Genomic DNA, 19,587 nt, shown 5'->3' with positions numbered 1-19,587 from the left:
AAAGAGAGAGAGAGAATGTGTAGTAGGAATGAGTGGATGCCGTCTGAGCGTTTTCAGGGTCAGGTTTAGAAGGATGTTTCCAGTTTCAGATATGGAGAGGCAGCAAAAATGAGCCCGAGTCGGACTGAACAAAGCTAGGTTTGTGTGAGAGAGCCAGAGGCAGAGAGAGAGAGCCAGCTCACAGTCCCAATCATCCCCCTCAAATATCCCCCACGATGACAGAGAGGCACCCACACAGGTGCTGAGAGAGAGCGAGCGAGCGAGAGAGGTCGGGGGGATTTTCTCCTTCCTTATGAAAGGAGGGAGAGACAGAGAATGCTCCTATTTGTTAATCGGACTGCAGGAAATGTAAACAAATACCTCTAGTTCCTTTAGGGCATCACGCAACTTCTCCGGGCGACGGTTACTAAGGAACCATGGGTAACCCCGACCTGAGAGACAGAAAGAGAAGAAGAGGACATGGGTATGAAATGCAAAGTCATCTGCGGCCAGAAAGAAGCAATAAATGACAGCCAAAAGAATGTGTTTTTGTGTTTGTGGGTTTTTAAGGGCGAAGAGGATTGACCCTGAAATACAGCTCCACCTGAGGTCACTCTACAAATGAATCTGAGCTGACAGCTCAAGAATAAAATCCACTCAATTCAATCCTGATGATGATTTGGATACAAACACATGGGGCACATACAAACAGGAATGAATAGGAAAATAAGTGAATGTGAAAAAGTTAAGCAATTCTTGTCCCATTTGGCTTCAAATTGAAGGATAACCCTAACTAATCATTTTCAAATGTCTTTTAATCTTTATCTTCATTTGACCCTGTCTAAACTACTTTAGATTTTTTTTTATAATAACAATAATAAATAAGGTAAATTTAATATTCATATATAGTAAGTAAAAAAACATTGTATGGTGGATTTTTATATTTTAAGATGTAATTACATTTATTTTAAATTCCAATTTTATTAACATTGTTAAAACTTATATTTTGAACATTCTGTACATATTTACATACACTGTAAAATATTGAATTAAATAAGCTCAAAAAAATCCCATTTGGATTCACGTTTTATGCTAAATTTAGTCCTTTTTAAAGCAAACTCTGTATTTCTTGCACATCAAACTCCAAAATAAACATTTTCCCTGAATCTGCAATGCAAAGCGTAGATAAAACTTCCTCTTTCTTTTAATGTTTAAAAGATTTCTCTATTTTCATTAGCTAAAATATTTACTTTCATGATTTCTCTCATGTTGTACACAGAACGGATTTAAAAGCGTAATATTAACTAATAGCGCATCAGAGGCTAAATTCAATGTAACGCCGCGGTCTCATTCAATCAGCGCTCCCTGAGTTAGCACAGTCACCCGAGGGAAGAACTCAAAGTTACCATAACATATTAAACACATTAAATACGGCACTCCAAAATGCCTCGTTCCACTCACAAAGCCGCCCAAATTTCCGCTTAGATCTCAGTCCCTGTCTCCCTCTGGAGCAAACCAGCGAAGGGAAAAAAAAAAAAGAGAAAGAAACGTTAATAGAATTCTCAGCTGAGTTCAATCTGTGAGTATGCGTTTGCATTTGTGCATTAATACGTTCATCCGGGACAGGGACCCACGGAAATGAAGGAGGTCTGTTATTTGTTTTCTTAAAGATTCCGCAATCAAATCCAATCAGTTTTTTTATTATAATTTCTACACCATTAAGAAACATCTCCAGCCTTTTAGGAGTAAGAGGATGCAGAAATAAATAAATGCAAATGAATGAGAGAGGGTGGGAGACGAGCAGGACGGGGGCGAGAGGGGGACGGGTCTGTGTCTCCTGATAAGGGTGTTTGTGTTTCTCTCGAGGGCGACGGGAGTTACCCCACCAGCAGGATGAGTGGGTAGGAGGTAACTGGGCATTACAGTGGGAAGACACTGGCCATACTGGCAATGAACATCTGACAACATCATAACTCAACTGAAAAAGTATAATAATCTACATTAAAAGGGGCAGAATGAAGCTGTACTTGTTTAAAACAAATACAAAAACTAAAAAGCAAAGAAAAACGCTGTTATTGTTCAATGGTTAAATGTGAAGCCAGAGAAGATGTCTGGTCAAAACAATCAACATTAAAAAAAATTACCAAAAACAGTTTTTTGGACATACCATGGTAACATCACTGTATTCTTCATAGTACTTTAGAGATCCATGGTACATGGATATACAGCAGTTATCATTCAATACAACACTGTACCATGGCATCAACAAAACACTATTTGTACGGGGCCGGCTGTTGATAACCTTAATGAGGACAATTCTGGAGAATTGCTATAAATATACATTTCCTGTGCAAAAGCTTGATAAATCACCATCACATTTTCCATCATCGTGACTTACAGCCTTATGCAGTGTTTTTTCATTCCTTTCTTATTCATTAATATTGCGTCAGGCTCATGAGGGTTAAAGAAGTAGAGGGAAAATGGAGTGATGTTTAATATTTGTCAGATTTGCACTAATGGGGCACTTCATTTCCAAGGCATCTGAAGCACAATTTAAATTAGGAATCGGATGAGTGTTGCTTCAGTAACATGCAAACCAATGTTCTTAAATAATGAGCTAATATGATCATTGACACGAAGGTTAATTGTTTGATGATGGATTACTTACTGTCTGCAAACTGCTGTTTCTCATTGTAGTAATGCTGATCTGTAGAAGAAGCTGCAAAAAGAAAAAAAAAAATTTAATGATTTTTTTAATCTTTAGAAAGATGCAAAAGTGAGTTGCATGTGCATATGTAGATGTTTTGTCTCTGGGGAGAAAGTAAACTCAATTAAAACATACTTTTCACATGCTAACCTGCTTAATTTGTCCACACTAACAATATCCAACGAATACATCACAGAAGCACAGAAACCCATGAACTCACTTCCACCACAGTGTCATTTCCATCACATTTCAAATCAAGTATTGCATTTATAGCTTTCTGTGATGGAAATTACATTTCATTTTTGTAATAAAATTCAGACTCCTTTGTCCTGTTAATGCTAGCCGAGACACTAAATTACACATAATTAAACAACATTTTTACACTTTTGCATAATTTGACAAAATAACACTTTTACTGGGAAAAACTTTTAGTTCTTAAACAACTTTTAAACAATTAAAGTTCTGTTATTTAACATAAATGACATTTTCCTTGATGGCTCCTTATTGCTCTCAACTGACACTTTTGTCTACTTGGCAATCAAGTACACTCATTTTTAATAAAACTTTAGTGGCAGAACTATCTGTTATAATGAAAATTACATCTTAATTGCAAGATAGTTGTAAAATGTTTAAAACCATTTAAAAAAAACATTATTGTTTCATTAGTTATCTAATGATTTTATTTATTTATTTTTTGGTTTGTAAAATGTTTAAAACTAAATTTGGGATAAAGCATTTTCACACAATGATATTAAAATGGTTTGTGTGTGTGTGTTTTTTATTATTACAGTGTTTATCATGTAATAGTATATTTTTACTATGAATTTTTGTTAAGATTGAAAGTCTGTCTCTGGGTTAGGATAAAACTATAAAATCTGTAAATAAAAACAAAACAAAAAGTTGCAAAACAAATGAAGGAATGGTAAGACATTTCAGATAAAACAATTTTGTATCAAGAAAAAATTTAAAAAAATCAATCCCTGGCATGTAAAAGTGCCCATAGTTTAAGCAACAGCCATGTGTGTGTAAACACACCCTTAAGTGTCTTTCACAGCATATGGTCACTCAGTTGTCATCTCGCCCCAATGTGTGTTTGTCAGAAAGAGAAAAACAGTGACTCATACAGTGAGAGGGACAGGTATGCCGACAGAAGGAAATGACTGAGGGCAAGACCAAACTCCTGCTTTGTCAGCACGCGCTCTCTCCACTGTGCTATAGTACCATACCTTAAGCCCCATCTCACCCCAGAGTCCCAGATCTCCAGCCCTCAGCGGCCCAGCCAGACAGCCCCCTTCCCTGCCTTGCTCTATAGGAGCCCTGCCTCTCTCTGCTGGAGGCCTGGACCTGCTGGACAGCTCCAGGATTACTGCTGCTAATCAGATAAGGGCCATTCTGCCTCTGCCTGCCCCAGACACACACATCTGCTACGGGATAGAGGGGTGGAAAGAGCCCCCTTCCTCATAGAAGCATGGGTCTCCTTCGCCCTCTGCTGGAGGTCGTGAGAAACCGCAGGAACCGCAATCAAACAAACTCAATTTCTGGAAATATTAAATTTTATAGTGCGGCTCTATAATGTATAAACTACGCACTACAGCTTAGTCATAAATCAGGTGAGTCATAAATCATAAATCAATTGTTATAATGTAATGATTTCATTACAATCATGAACACACCCAAAAAAAAGATTTTTATTAATGATTTTTTGTATGCTGTTTTACAGTTTTAACATTAAGACTTTGATCTCTGTTATTAATAAACAGTAGGTATGAGAAATAAACTAACACTGCATTATTACGTTCCTCTCAATTCTTGATTCTTCAAATCAATGAGACTTTAACCATCTGAAGGTCTTTATAACATCAAAGAATTTGTGTTTTCTCAGATAATAAGAGTTTTTCATAGATAAAACGACAGAACAAACAAAACCTTTTAAGTTTCATGTCTGAAGTATCAAAAATGAATAACATAATTTTGTTATTGTTTAAATCAATAAGCTTTTCATGTTTTAGAGCCGGCTGTGTCCTCTCATGAGGGGTCTGGATTATTAAATATTTAATCTGCGACATGTTAAAAAAAACTTCATCAAGAAACCTGGTGGCACTTCATTTGCCCAGAAGCATTTAGAGAACAACTGTAACAGTGATGAAAAGGCAGACACGTGACTGCAGGCTTTTGCTAAGCTTATTTTAGGGCCAAATCTTAAAAGTTAAAATATTGAAGTATAGCTGATAGTATTGCATGATTTTTGGTAGCTGAAAGTATAATTAAATCAAATAATCAATAAAAAAAAACTAAAAGGGGATTAAAAGGGGGCAGGGAGATTTGTAGAACCTTGTGAATGATGGGTGTTACAATTCTGTTGAGTTTTGTGAGCGAAGATTCATTGTGTGTCTGCTGCTGAGTAAATGAGTAAATTACACTGAAGTAGGGGTGGCTGATCTTCCCAAAATATCATTATCTTAGTTATAACACACAATCATGATCCACATCTTCCCAATTTTGAGATATCCAGGAATATCTAGGAACAAGCCTATGACTCGCACAATTAAAAAAAATTAAAATAACAGTAATGCATGAAACAATCTGTTGTCAAAAGGGTCTTTAAAGGCTGAGTTTAACTAACTAAATATACATTGATCCTTATTAAATTTATAAAGTGATTCAGTAAAGAGCAGTGAGTTATTTTTTCAGCCTTTCTTGTTTGATTAACATTAATGACACAGACAGCAGTAGTATTATTAGGCTGCTGTCTCTTTAAGACTGAATGCATGGATCTAATATACTGACACACATCCGATTTCCTTCCCAGCTGTAAATGTTCACTTAAAACATAAGTTACTGTCTTTACGTAAATACTTGCCAAGACAGACATTTTGACATTTTTTTGTGCATATTTGAGCGTCTATGAACCCCCAAGTATACATTGTTTTCAAATACGTCACCACGCATGAAAGACACATTATAGAGACGCGTGATATAAATTGGTTAGTCATAGTTATCTAGTAGGCAGTTATTGCTATAGTTTTAGCATTTTTTACAAAGACGTAAAAGATCACGATCTCTACGATTCACTTGAAAAGTAGATTGTCAAATGTCTTTAAGATCAATCACGATATAAAATCATCAGATCGCCCACCCCTACACTTAAGTGTCATTTAGAGAATTTCAATTAGGATTCATGAGAAATTTATGCAGAAATACTGTGGTTCAGATCGGAAGATGGAAGTACACGTTGTTATTTTTTGTTCTTTCCTGACTAAGGTCTATAATGAAAATTTTATCTGATGCATTAAAAAAAAAAAAAAAGTTATGATCAAACTTTAGAAATAAGAAATGTGAATGATTTAATGATATATTTAATAAAGACACAAGGTGATGCATACCTGGTTCTCCTTTTTCATAGAGCTGGTATGTGCCAATATCTGTATCTGTGAAAAGGGATATAAAAAGGAGGAAAGAGTTTCATCTAAATACAAAATAAAACACTGAGTTTGTTAGCAAATACACCTAGTCTAATACAAAATATAGTGAGGAGTTTTGCACTAGCAATGTCAAAGAAAACTGGATTTCTTAGAGAGCTGTGAGCACCTGGAATGTTTGACTTTGCATTAGATTTACAGTTGGACTCTTCATGGACTGTGTACCTCTGACATGGTATAACAAATAAACATGGACTACACCATTCCCATCCACCCATCCATCTATGTTGATGCATCATTGTTAAAGTTTCCATTCATTTCATTCCCTCTCTCTCTCTGTCACTCAATATAAGGGTCAGGAGGCTGGCTACAAGCGATAGAGCTGCAATCACATACAAATACTTGCACACAGATTGCAGAACACAATAAAATGCATGTACACAAACATGCATGCATATAATCCACGACAACATGTTATCAAAGGATTATCCAAATAACTGATAACTGGCCTCGTCTGTGAGAAAAAGAAAATACAAATTGCTCTTGCACACACTTACAGTGCATCAGAACAGCCAAGAAGAAAAATCAAAGGGCGAAGAAGGAACAAACATGCAAAAAAAGGTTACAAAAAGAGCAGAGGATGTGAGGATTTTAGCTATAAAGAACAATTAAAGAACAAAAAGAATGGCACGACAAATTGAAATGTTGTCTGTTATGAGGTATTTATCACAAACTGACTCTTAAAAGCTATAATTAAGGGTGCCATAAATTTAATTATAGGCCACAGAATGTCTCTAGTAAAATAACTAACCGCTCTGGTGTAATAATAACCACCATAAGTGTGTGACACAGCAGTTTAACCAGCTCTGAAAGAACTAATTTTCGTTATTACACAAGACAAAGTCAGACAGAGGCGTACGGGTGTATTTAATGAGAAGAAAAAAAGACGACAGAGGGAAGATAGCAGGAATACACATACAAGAGGCAACCAAATGTGCGAAAGAGAGACTTTTGGTGTGCTTTAATTACCTGGGACTTGCAGGCTGTTCCTGAAGGACCACAAGTGCAGCTCCGCCAGGCAGAACGACATCTGATCAAACTCAAACAGGAGTCTGTCCAAACAGAGAGAGAGCCAGTGAGAAAGAGGAAGGGCAGACAGAACAATGGCGGAGATATGCAACAAGAGCCCTGCACTGTCTTTCATATCACCACAGAGACCTCAAGAGAGCTGCAGAGATAGGGAGGATTGTTTTCAGACTGTAACTAGTTTTTGACACCTTTGGTCCACACTAAAAAAAGAGGAGCGATTTGAGTTCATACACATGCAAAAAACACATCAACTTAAAAGAAATGAAAAAGGATGAATCCTCTACACAGATAAACATATGCATCTCAAGGGTGCTTACTGACACAACATGCTGGCACACACACCAGACTGTGACACCACTCACACACTCTCTGTTTTCTTCAAACACACACACTCGCTCCTGCTGTGTGTCTGGGTTTGAGCCAGAGCTCTATGCCAGGTGTCAGCACAGTGTGGAACACCTCTGCACATCTCAACAAGGTGAACACACCTCTGTCTCCTCCACACACACACACACACACACACACTGTGACAACTCCCTGGACTAGTGGGCTACAACACACTCTTTCTTTCTCAGACAGATGGCATTGAAAATACTATATATTCATTCCAGTCAGCTACAGATGATATGAAATGACATGACTTGTCTAAAAAACAAAAAAAAAAAATATTGGCTGTGTCACTTGTGTTGCATACTATTCACTTTAAATACTAAATTAGAATAACATTTATTCATTTGGCAATTTTATCTAAGGATGCACAATATATTGATACCACATTGGTTATCAGCTGATGTTTTGAGATTTTTTTTTTTATGAATTGCATTGGTTGATATTGATTATTTAATTGTGCACTCTCATTTCCTCTATTGTTTTACATTTATATTACCTTTGCTCACTTAAAGTTAATCTTTAAAAAAAATATAATAACACTGTTACATGTAATCTTTGGCAAATCTCATAATGATCTTTTTTTATATTGTAGAATGTAAATGCTGTGATGCCTAAATTAATTTAGCATTTATATTTGGAATTTATTTAGACAAAGATTTATAGAAATTTAAAGGGATAGGCATATTTCACCTTCAGTTATTCCCCATTGACTTCCATAGTGTTTTGTTAAATTATTTGAATACTATGGAAGTCAATGGGGACCAGCAACTGAAGGTGAAATATGCCGTTACTATAGGCCATTCACCAGTGAAATTAATATAATAAAAAATGTTAACATTGGTACATTCAAACTCAATCCAAATATAAAAAATTAAAGAAAGTCTAAAATAGCTTTTAAGCCAATACTGAACTTTTTCAGTTGATTAAAAATGCTGAGACGTGAGGATTGGGCTTCTACAGCAGTGTTTAAATCCTAAAAGTTAACTGTAAGTGGGTAGTTGACAAATAAAACAAAAACTTGACATACAAATAACATGAGAAAAATGTATTTTCATTCTTAGAGTTACAAATAGCATGAGAAAGGATTATCTTCAGTGTTAGAGTTTTTTTTTTTTTTTTTTACATTTTTCCATCACACCATAGGACACATTGATACGTCAACTACCCAAGCACTGAATTAAAGGCAATAATTTAGCTAGATACAGGACAAACAGTATATGACAAAGTGGCATGAAATATCACAAATGTTAATGCAATTCATTCTCAATATATCAAAAAGTAAACACTTTCAGTAGTCAGTAATAGAGAATCACAATGAGATTGGGGCATGTCGCAGGCCGGACACAAACCTGCAACAACCATACGTGCACCGTAGTACATGGCTTATGGCACAGCTTCAGCAGAAACATGGAGTTTGACTGAGACTGAACAACTTTCAAATATCCTTGGTCCAGACATCTATCCATCCATGTGACCTGTTTGGATGGCTAAAGGTTGCAGAAAAAATTCAATCTAATGTCATATTGAAGGAAGAGCAGCATCTCTGCTTTCTGTCTGTGTCACAGGTTTAGCGCTGAGCATGCCAAGTCTTATCTCGAGGCCTGGGCTAACAGAGGGGGAGAAAGAGAAAGAGAGAGGGGCAAAAAATTCTGCCACTTTCCTAAATAAATAAATAAAATTTACCACAAACATAAAATAACGCTAAACCAAAAAAAAAAAAAAAAAAAAAGTGTTGGGAAAACGCTGTCCCCAGCACAGCCTCTTAACAAGTTTACTGACATAAGAGGATTCTTTCATCTTCTCGCTAGCTTTTAGAGCGAGTCAGCTCTTTCTCTCTCTCCCGACAGAAACCCAATTTCTCCACAGAGGGAAGAAGCTTCAATTCACACTTTGAGATGGACAGTCAGGTGGAAGGCTCATTTTTGATGACCCTGTCTCAAAACGGCCACGATAAGCAAGAAAATGAGAAAGAATTGTAACTTTATTTTTGACATCAGGGTGGCGCAAGGCTGCGCTTCACAACACAGGCCGGAGATGCACTTGGAGTGAAACAAAAAGAGACAATTGGTCTCATTGTTCCACCCAAATTAAGACATGAGAATGACCTGAATGGCAAATTAGCCAAACTGCTTATCAAAACACAGCGCACACTCCCTTCCTGGCACTCACTGGAGACACAGCGTTCCCTGCGCGCTCGTTCACAGAGTCAGCGGGCACGTCCCAGAATGCCATGCTGCAGATGCCACAGTATAGTGAACACAGTAGCGCCAGCCGGCCATGGCAAGCTGCTGAAGTGGCCGCACATTTGCATGCGTTAATGGGCTTTTTTTGTGCTGTGCGCGAGCAAATTAAGAAGCAGTATTTACTGATCTGGGGAAGAACAAAAGATAGGTCAGCCAGTGAGACAAACACAACCCCTCTCCCCCACACACTGAAGCACAGCTTTGAGTTTTTCACCGTTGAGTGTTTTTGAAATGGCTTTTCGAGAAATTGTGATTGATTGTTTAATTGGCTGCCTGAGAGTTCCTAGTAATTGTTTCTCTGCTTTGTTTCAGGTGTGTATGCAGAGAATAGCTATGTTTCAAGCCAAAGTTGCGAATATAGTTATGCACAAAACTGGAATATCGCATAAAACATTTGCAAATAAGCACCATTTCCATCCAACCAGTCAAAGAGAACAAAATCGTCACTTCCTGATAAACTGGCACTAAATATAAGAAGCCATTGAGTGAAGCCATTGAGTATATATAATAATAATAAATGACTTGCACATCAGAACGAGCAGACGAAACACAATGCATGCGGTCAATGCTTTCGGAGCTGGATGCCTGCTGTTTGGAAATGCTGTTGTGTAAGACAGTTCCAAACTTCCAGGAGGCAATTATCCAGAAATACTTTGACGACAGACTTTGTTCAGTTATCTCAGAATGGCCATAACCACATTTGAGATACTGAGCAACAAGATCGGTCCATTGGTTAGTCAAGTTATGCAAAGTCATGTGACTTTTTTTGATGCGCATGGCAGAATTTATTCGGTAAATGTGTTTCCATCTTCCATTATCCACATTAACTTTTTAATAAAGTTTTAAAGTAAAAAACCACCTCAAGTTTCCATCACTTGTTTCTGATGCATAAAAACAGGGTTATGGAAACATAGCTAATGTGAAAGGGACAGTTTTTGTGCAGCGCATGAGATTAAATCTGCATTTGCAATTCTGTCTCTTTTTTTTCACACAGGATATCTCATTGAGGCTGGCCAGCTTAGTAGAAAGAGAGAATTTTTTTTTTTTTTTTTTTAATGTGTGAAAAACACTTGAGTATTCCTTTGAGAAATCTGACAAGTGTATCATCTGCCTGTGACAGGCCTCTTCTGTGTCTATGGTGTGAATGTGAGGCAGAGGCAACCCATTTATAAATAATCCAAAAAAACAAAAATAAATAGTCTATTTTCTTTTCTTTGGGCAGCCTCACAAGACCTCCAGAAAAACTGCGTACATGTCTCCTCCAGTGTTTGAACTTAGACCTAAAATCTAGCTTGTCCAAAAGTGTGCTCATTAAAGGCCTGTAAAGATAGACATCATAATATAATTCACAAACAAACAAACAAAAATAAGTTAGTGGAGAATTAATGGAAGTATTTGAATTACGTTTGGATAAAACTGCTGACAATTCTCAGCTTGGTTATTTGAAAACTTCAACAAGGATGCTCTGTTTTATTATTTAAAATAATGATAATAATGCATTTTAATCAATTTTGTTAATGACGTTGTGCCATGCATCTGTGACAAGAGAGATTCAAGTCTGGAGCTGTTCCTACACATAAAAACATACAGGAACCACACTGAGCAGCTGTCACACTACTTCTAATCCTGATCCTGGGGCCAACATGTTCTCTACCTCATCTAGCCGTATCTACCCCTCAGGTGGACATCTCCAACTGCCTGTCTAAACACTGGGCTGAGCAGAGGAACACAGTCAGTCTACCTGAGATCTGTTCAAAGGAAACAGAAAGACAGCAGTTGAGACTTTCACCACAGTCAATCAGCCAAACCAACCAAACGTGCATCACAATAAAATGAGTTATTAAAGGGTCATTTCTATAAAGATCTGCACTATTACTACTTGTGCTATACATGAAAGTGACAGTAAAGACATTGACATTAAAGGAACAGTTCACGGTGTGATTGGATAGCATTTACAAACTTTGGGTTAAACTCCATCATTGAACAAATCCAAATGAGGTTTCATTCGCCTGAAACCAGTCCCAATGTGTCTTTGGTATATATTCACTTGGGTTTTAACATGGTCAAGGGCGATACAATCACTGAAAATGCATGTTAATTCCAGGTGTAAAGGAAACCTATGAAAAGCATGCTGCACTTGTATGTTTGCCGTAAGTCTCTAAATTACACATTAGATTTGTCAAAGCAGGTGAACATTAATGTCAAACAGTTTGTTTTACAACAAGGACAGGTAGCATCTGGCCCTCCGGTCCTGCTCAGATTTAAAAGGCAACATAATTAAATCCCTGGGAAAACGAATCTTTATCAAAGTCTTATCGGTGCTCTCTCCCTCTCTCAAAAACACGTATTCACATTAATATTCAACCTGAGCAAATGGATGAGTCCATCAGCCAATCTTTCTGTTTGCCCAGTGGTCGACCCCAAAGAGACGTTGTTCCTCTTTTCGCTTATTTAATCAGGCCCAGATTAAATTTATCATTCCTCATTTATGGCACTCTCGCTTTAACTGTACCTTTAGTTCTGCCCTTCATAGTCAATTATCATCCACACCGCCAGCCTTCCATTTATTTAATGCAATCAAGCAACACTACATTTTTTTATTCTATTTCATTTGACTTTTTTTCAAAGCAACAGGACCTTAGCGACGTACGAGAACACAGGGCAAATTGAATAATAAAAAATGTCAGAAGAAATTAAAAAGGTCACGCCAGTGAATTCACGTGCAGAGCACAGATAACCACCACAGAGTTTAGCTGACTGAAGCGGAAAGACGGAACGAAAATCATCAGCAAGTGATTGACCCCTGGTGACCCCGTAGCCCTATCCAGGGTCATGACGGAGAGTGGAGAGAGATGCACCTGCTGATTTCAGGAGATGAGTGAGGGAAAAGCAGACATGTCCTCTCTTGACTTTCCCTCTCTCTCTCTCATTTCAGAACTCTCTTCAGTCACAGACACAAGTAAAAGTGTCCCATCTAACCTGGATTGACAGCTGAAATTACAGACAACGGAAACTGCCACAGGTGATAAACTGCAGCCCCCCAAACACCCCTCAAAAAGGCATTTTAATTTCACCTTAACCCTTCACCTCTCACTCTTCCCCTTTTAGAAAATCATAACCTTTTCCTGACACTTGCTGTGATTTTAGTACGTTATTAGGTTTCACACACCACACGCATAGACAGCAGGCTTGTGTTGAGCAAAATACCGATAATATATTTAAATAATGTATAATATATGTATATAACCATAATATAACTATATACTTTTTTGTGTGTTGACTCCGTTTCAGCATTACTAACTCTGTTTTTCCTTTTTCTCTCTCCTCTGTATCTCAAGCTGAAGTTACTGAAGTGAAAATATAAAACAGTACAACCAAAAGAAAACAGAAAAGGCAGCAGCTCTTATCAGAGTCCTCTAGGGCACAGCCTGGCCACGGCCATCAGCATTAACATTAAAGAGACACAAAACAATGGAAAACACTTTGGGAGAGAGAAACGAAAGGGGAAATGGGGAAGTCAAACATACAAGTAGATGTGCTGACAAAATGGTGTCACAGATTACAGAAGGGCATGATGGGATACTGGAGGATGCCCAGGAGTGCTGTAGGGAGAGTGATAAGACAGGGGAATGAAGATGATGTGGAGAGAGAGAGAGAGAGAGAGAGGGGAAGTGATCTCCATAAGAGTGATAAGTATCCCAATAAACAGAGAAGGAGAGAGAGAGAGAGAGAAAAAGGGTGGGAGTAAAGTCCATCATAACATTCAAAAGGCAGTCTGACTGGAACACTAAACTGCAGAATCTTGCTAAACAAGCTTTTGTTTCACATGGTTTCTTGTTGGTCATATATGGTTGCAAGCTGTTCTAGATGGCCAATCAGTTTCACTATGAACAGGTGGGACCAAGTACTGTTGGACAGATAGTTTTGGCCAAGATGTTTAAGACTGGTAAACCAATTCAGACCACAAAAAAACCAACATAAAAACACCTGCTTCATGTTCAAAACAACAGCTTGACCATGTTAAATTAGTATGAGCTGGGTCAGTTCTGTCAGTTCAGTTCTGTTAAATGCAGTACATTTTTATGCACCCATCATTTGTGTAATGGCAAAATCTAATTACTCCAGTCTTCAGTGTTACAAGATCCTTCAGAAATCACTCTAATATGCTGATTTGCTGCTCAAGAATAAATTCTTGTTATAATCAATGTTGAAGGGATATGTTAGACATTTCCATTAAAAAGACCTCAGCTCAAAAGGTAACACACCAGAAACACCATATGCAAGCAAAGAAAAGAACTGAATTAGTCTATATATTCCCATCTGTCTGCTTTCAGCGGTTGAAATACCATAGCTTCATACAATTTATACTGTATATCATATCAGTCCACTCATCTGTTTCTTTTCTCCACTTTCTGAGGTCCTCATAACAGGAGAGACAAGTCAAGTGTGACAGACAATATGTGGCTACGCTACGTAACATGAAGGTGCCATTGAAGAGACACAAGGACAGAGTGGCGCCATGACACACACACACACACACACACACACACACACACAGCCTGAGTGTCTCAGAGAGGCCTCTATTCACATTCAGCAGGCAAATAATAGCGACTGACAGACAAGCAGCTCAAAACGAGGTAAAGCTAATACTATTCATGTGAGAAGACATCTACAGTATGTCTGTGTGTGCGAGCGCGTGTGTAAGAGGTGTCAATCAGGGCCGTAAATGAAGTTGGGCAGCGTGAGTGACGTGGCCAGGGGGCAGGTCTGTCTGTCTTTCAAACGAGAGGAGAAAGGAATGAACAAGTGTGAAAAACGAGGAGATCCTGACGGGATGAAAAGGAAGAATCTACTCCAATTGATGTCAGAGAGACTGAGAGCGGGGCCATTGAGAGTTCAAAAGTTGAAAAGTTCAGACAGAGGGGGAAAAAAAGGTTTGAGACAGAGAAGATCAGCACAAACACGTACAGGAGTTGCCAGCTCTCTCAATCTCAAACAAGAGTTAGCAGCATTAAATGAGACTAGCCAAGGATTTACTAGCCTCTCTTCAAGAAGAGGTGGGTTAAAAAGAGGAGAACTGTAAAGAGGGAGGGAGAGAAAGAAAGAGAGAGAAAGCACATGTCAGCAGATTTGGATAGAAGGTTTCTGATTCTGTGCCATGCTCTTGTAGAGCTGACCGAGCAGCACACACACACACACACACACACATGCATACACACAATGCCATCGCCACCAGTCATCTTATCTACTCAGTGCTGCATGGTCATTCTTCCACTTCATTCCTCCCTCACTTTCTATCTTTTTCTCTCTCCTTTCCTCTTTCACATTCCTAAGAGGTCTCAATACTATAAATAGCTCCAATTAATTTTACAATATTACTGTTTTTACTCTATATTTAATCAAATAAATGCAGTCTTGGTGAGCATAAGAAAATTATTTGTGTGTGTGTCAATTATCACAGGACATGGTTCCAGTAATCCATGTCCTTAGTCTGCTTGTCTTCAGCAAACTATTTGCGGGGCTTTCTTGTTCATCAACTTTAGAAGAGGCTTCCTTCTGGGACGACAGCCATGCAGACCAATTTGATGCAGTGTGTGGCGTATGGTCTGAGCACTGACAGGCTGACCCCCCACCCCTTCAACCTCTGCAGCAATGCTGGCAGCACTCATACGTCTATTTCCCAAACACAACCTCTGGATAGAACGCTGAGCACGTGCACTCAACTTCTTTGGTTGACCATGGCGAGGCTTGTTCTGAGTGGAACCTGTCCTGTTAAACCTCTGTATGGTCTTGGCCACCGTGCTGCAGCTCAGTTTCAGGGTCTTGGCAATCTTCTTATAGCCTACGCCATATTTATGTAGAGCAACAATTCCTTTTTTCAGATCCTCAAAGAGTTCTTTGCCATGAGGTGCCATGTTAAATTTCCAGTGACCAGTATGAGAGAGTGAGAGCGATAACACCAAATTTAACACACCTGCTCCCCATTCACACCTAAGATCTTGTAACACTAACGAGTCACATGACACCGGGGAGAGAAAATGGCTAATTGGGCCCAATTTGGACATTTTTACTTAGGGGTTGTACTCACTTTTGTGGCCAGCGGTTTAGACATTAATGGCTGTGTGTGGAGTACAAGCTGTACACTCACTACTTTACATTGTAGCAAAGTGTCATTTCTTCAGTGTTGTCACATGAAAACATATACTAAAATATTTACAAAAATGTGAGGGGTGTACTCACTTCTGTGAGATACTATATATATATATAATATAATATGTGTGTGTGTGCATGTGTGTGTCTGGAGATGTGTTTGCATCAATTCAATACCCACAGCCTTCTATGATTGCACTTATGAGAGTTTAAAATTGAATGTCCAGGCCGGCTTTCTTCCTAACACTTAGATAAAGACAGCTTTGCGTGAGCTTTGATTTGAATTCTTCTATTCCGACAGGCCAGGCGTAATGCGATTCTTGTTAGCATAGCCGTAAACATGGGTGGTAATAACCTGAGACTAAAACACTCACAAGGAGGTCTAAGTACATCTGTAAACGTCATTAGAGCAAAATGATCAGGAGAAAGAGGGCCACGAAAAGAACAGAGGAGAGGAAAAGGAGCGATGCCTTTTAAGCAGGTGTTTACCCAGACACTTGGAGCAGAAACCCAAACAGTGGGGGCGCAAGGCTGGGTAACACTTATCAGAGCCAAGGAATTTTTTGTCATTTAAAGAAATGGCAGGGATCTTTTTGTCTGAATACTGTGAGGGCTTTTTTTCTGTGACTTTCAAACACAGGCTAGAGTTTGTTTGCGAAATAAATTCTGGAGACCAAAGGTGAGTAAACGTCAACATCAACAAAGGCCAAAACAGCAAGGAGACTCTAAACAACGGGAGAGCAGTTCTAGGAGTCGGTCTATCAGTGTCCAGTGTGGTTGTTGGTGAGACAGGTGCGAGTGAGACAGGTGTCAGTGTGTCCGTGTCTTTGTTTTTGTTGTTGGATTTACTTTCTTTAATGTCCCTGCCAGCGTTCATCCCCCAGCGTTATGGCCCTTTGACAAGGATGCGTGGAAGGAGAAGACCTGGGAATGATGCGAGCCGCCGAAAGGTCAGGAGAATGTTGCGGACTTCACAGCAGCTCATTACGGATAGTCTGCAGGATGCTGTCACAAAAAAATAACAACCTGTCAGTCCAGAAAGGCAGACGTTGACATGCTGGCCGCTACACAGCACACAAACTGCCCTTCCTCTCGCTCTTTTTCCCCTCACTTTCTTCTTTTCTTCAGGGTGACATCCAGAGTGATCGACCTCGTTTAGACCTTTCAGAGTTATTTCTACATCAGACCACACAGAGCACAAAATCACATTGCCATAAATATTTTTATGAAGCTAAAAAACTACACTGTAAAAAATAAATCTGTAAAATAACAGAAAAAGTACTGGCAGCTCAATACACACAACATTATCCATAAATTTTACAGACATTTCTGTTAACTCTAAAACAAAATGCAATGAAGTGTGAAATTCAAAATACTGGTAAAACACTTGTAAAAAATGAATATGGAAAAATTCCTTCAAATTATACAGTATATTGTGCCCTATTTTTACAGATTTCTTTTTAGAGTGTATAAAAATATTATTAATTATTCTTATTAATTATTCTTTGTAAATTTGCTAAATTTACTTGCAAATTTCTGAGTGAAAATTGTTTCAAAGTAAATCCTACCAAAAAAAAATTTTTCCAGTGTATTAACAAATAATATATTTTACTATATAATATTACACAATAATATAATTTTTGTACCTCTTAGTACATAAACCACACAGGGAAAAAAACACATTATATTATTCATATCCACATCTAAAGAATTAGCCTATATATCAAATATATTTTGGTCATGCAAAATATGATGTAATATAATATAAAACATTTCATATATAAATTAAAAAATAATTTGAAACAATTTTATTTTCAAAACATTTCCCATATATGCTATTCGTCAAACAAAAAGGTAGTCCCACCCCAAACTCAGGCTATTGGTGGTACAAATATTGCTGTGTCAGGTTGGTCGGGATGCATAAAAAAAGAAGAGAAAATACTTCTAAGGACAGATTGTTTGATTAGTACCAATGCACAATTCACACAGAGTACACTGACGTGTATCGAAGTATTACTTGTAATGAAATGTTATCTTTTTCTCCAGGTGTTTTTGGCATTCTGGATAAGAGTCTTGCCCTCTCAATGACCCCTAAAGCCGACACCGCTGACAGAGACGAGACACAAAGTTATTTTCAATTTAAAATAAAGGTCGGCTTTTCCTGCGTGACCTCTGACCTTTGAGTTTGAGCATCATCATGTGAGTCTGAGCGCGGGTGAGGAGGAACAGAGAGAGCAGGCGGAACAGGAATGCTGGTTTGGACTGGGAATGCCGAATTCTCCAGCACCTGGAGGAGCTCCATCTGACAAGCAGCAGGAATAATCAGCCATGCATGCACAAAACACACCCACTCAAGTGCCCCTCTACAAACACAATGACTTTGATTCTAATGGGATGCCCAGTCGATGTTAAACCCAGCACACACTCTCCCTGCTATTCTATCCACGACTCCTGCATGTTGTATATGACTGATGATTGTCAACACATACACATATTTCCTCTCTTCCTCTTTATATGGGAAAATCCTCAAATGCAAGCGGCTGGCCGCAGGTAAGTGGACACAAAAGCAGGGAAGTGCATTGCTGTGTCAAGCCCTGTCTTGTCAGATCCTATATCAGCTTTCCCAAGAAGGGGCCCGCAGGGCCGGGACCAGAGCTCAGAGAGTTTTTAGCAGCAGTTAAAGTATTAAAATGGTTCTGAGAGCTCTTATATTTCAGACATCATCTTCTCCTGACAAACTAAACGAGGCGGTCCTTTCCAATCAGTTGTGTGACTAAGAGCCAGTGCTTGTGACGTGCACAGAGTCTTAATTGAGAAAGTGTCAAGCCTTTGCCGCAAATTACAGCGCACTGATGGCCTAAAGTGATTCTACTGAGACCAGTGTTTCCAAAGAACAGTATAATTTCTAATGTTTGTAAGTTTCATAGTGATGCCACAACACTACTTATTCCCAGGAAACAACTATTGAGTGCAAAAAAAATTCTTAACTCTGTATTTGTCCTTTTGCCTAGTAATTATATCTAAACATCTTAAAACAAGGTAAATTTGTCTGACAAGTAAAACTGACTTTTTCTTTTTGTTACAGAAATATACCATTAAACGTTTTAAAAAATATTTTTGTAAGAGGTCTCTTATGCTCACAAAGGCTGCATTCATTTGATCAAAAATACAGTAAAAAAAAAAACAATAATATTGTGAAATAATAATTATTACAGATTTTCAGCAGCCATTACTCAGTCTTCATTGTCACATGAGCCTTCAGAAATCAGTACGATATGCAGATTTCGTTATTATTATTTGCTGCTTAATATTTTTATGGAAACCTAGATATCTAATAAAAACCATATCAGGATTTTTGATTAATAGAAAGCATGTTTTTAATATGTAATCAATTTAATGCATCTATGCAGAATAAAAACATTAATTTCTTTAAGACCTTTTTTGAACAGTGCAAGTATATACGTGTCATGAAATTTTCAAGCTTCATGTGAAATATAATATTTTATCAATTTTATACACACATAAAAGTGTTTGCAAAACATTTATTCATCATATTTATGGTTTTGTGATTGGTGAAATTTTTCTAATGGCAAGTAAAAATGCTTAAAAA

General features: G+C 38.0%; 1 protein-coding gene across 6 annotated transcripts in view; it reads right to left on the bottom strand.

Annotated features, from left to right (window-relative positions):
• wdpcp (WD repeat containing planar cell polarity effector) overlaps positions 1 to 19,587 on the bottom strand; it is a 95,668-nt gene that overhangs the window by 32,487 nt on the left and 43,594 nt on the right. For 4 of the 6 annotated variants that reach the window (XM_079443215.1, XM_079443213.1, XM_079443216.1 and 1 more), the window contains 4 exons: positions 7,135 to 7,217; positions 6,070 to 6,114; positions 2,648 to 2,698; positions 361 to 431 (listed from right to left, as the gene is read on the bottom strand). In XM_079443215.1, the coding sequence (XP_079299341.1) occupies positions 361 to 431; positions 2,648 to 2,698; positions 6,070 to 6,114; positions 7,135 to 7,195 (228 nt within the window). In that variant the 5' untranslated portion in view covers positions 7,196 to 7,217. Of the gene's footprint in view, positions 1 to 360; positions 432 to 2,647; positions 2,699 to 6,069; positions 6,115 to 7,134; positions 7,218 to 11,481; positions 11,576 to 19,587 lie in introns of all 6 variants that reach the window. The other 2 variants (XM_079443211.1, XM_079443212.1) reach the window with 1 other exon arrangement.

Source organism: Barbus barbus (assembly GCF_936440315.1).
Source record: "Barbus barbus genome assembly, chromosome: 20".
NCBI lineage: Eukaryota > Metazoa > Chordata > Actinopteri > Cypriniformes > Cyprinidae > Barbus > Barbus barbus.
Note: the sequence above shows the minus strand (reverse complement) of the source record. Positions and strands in the feature narration are given on the sequence as shown.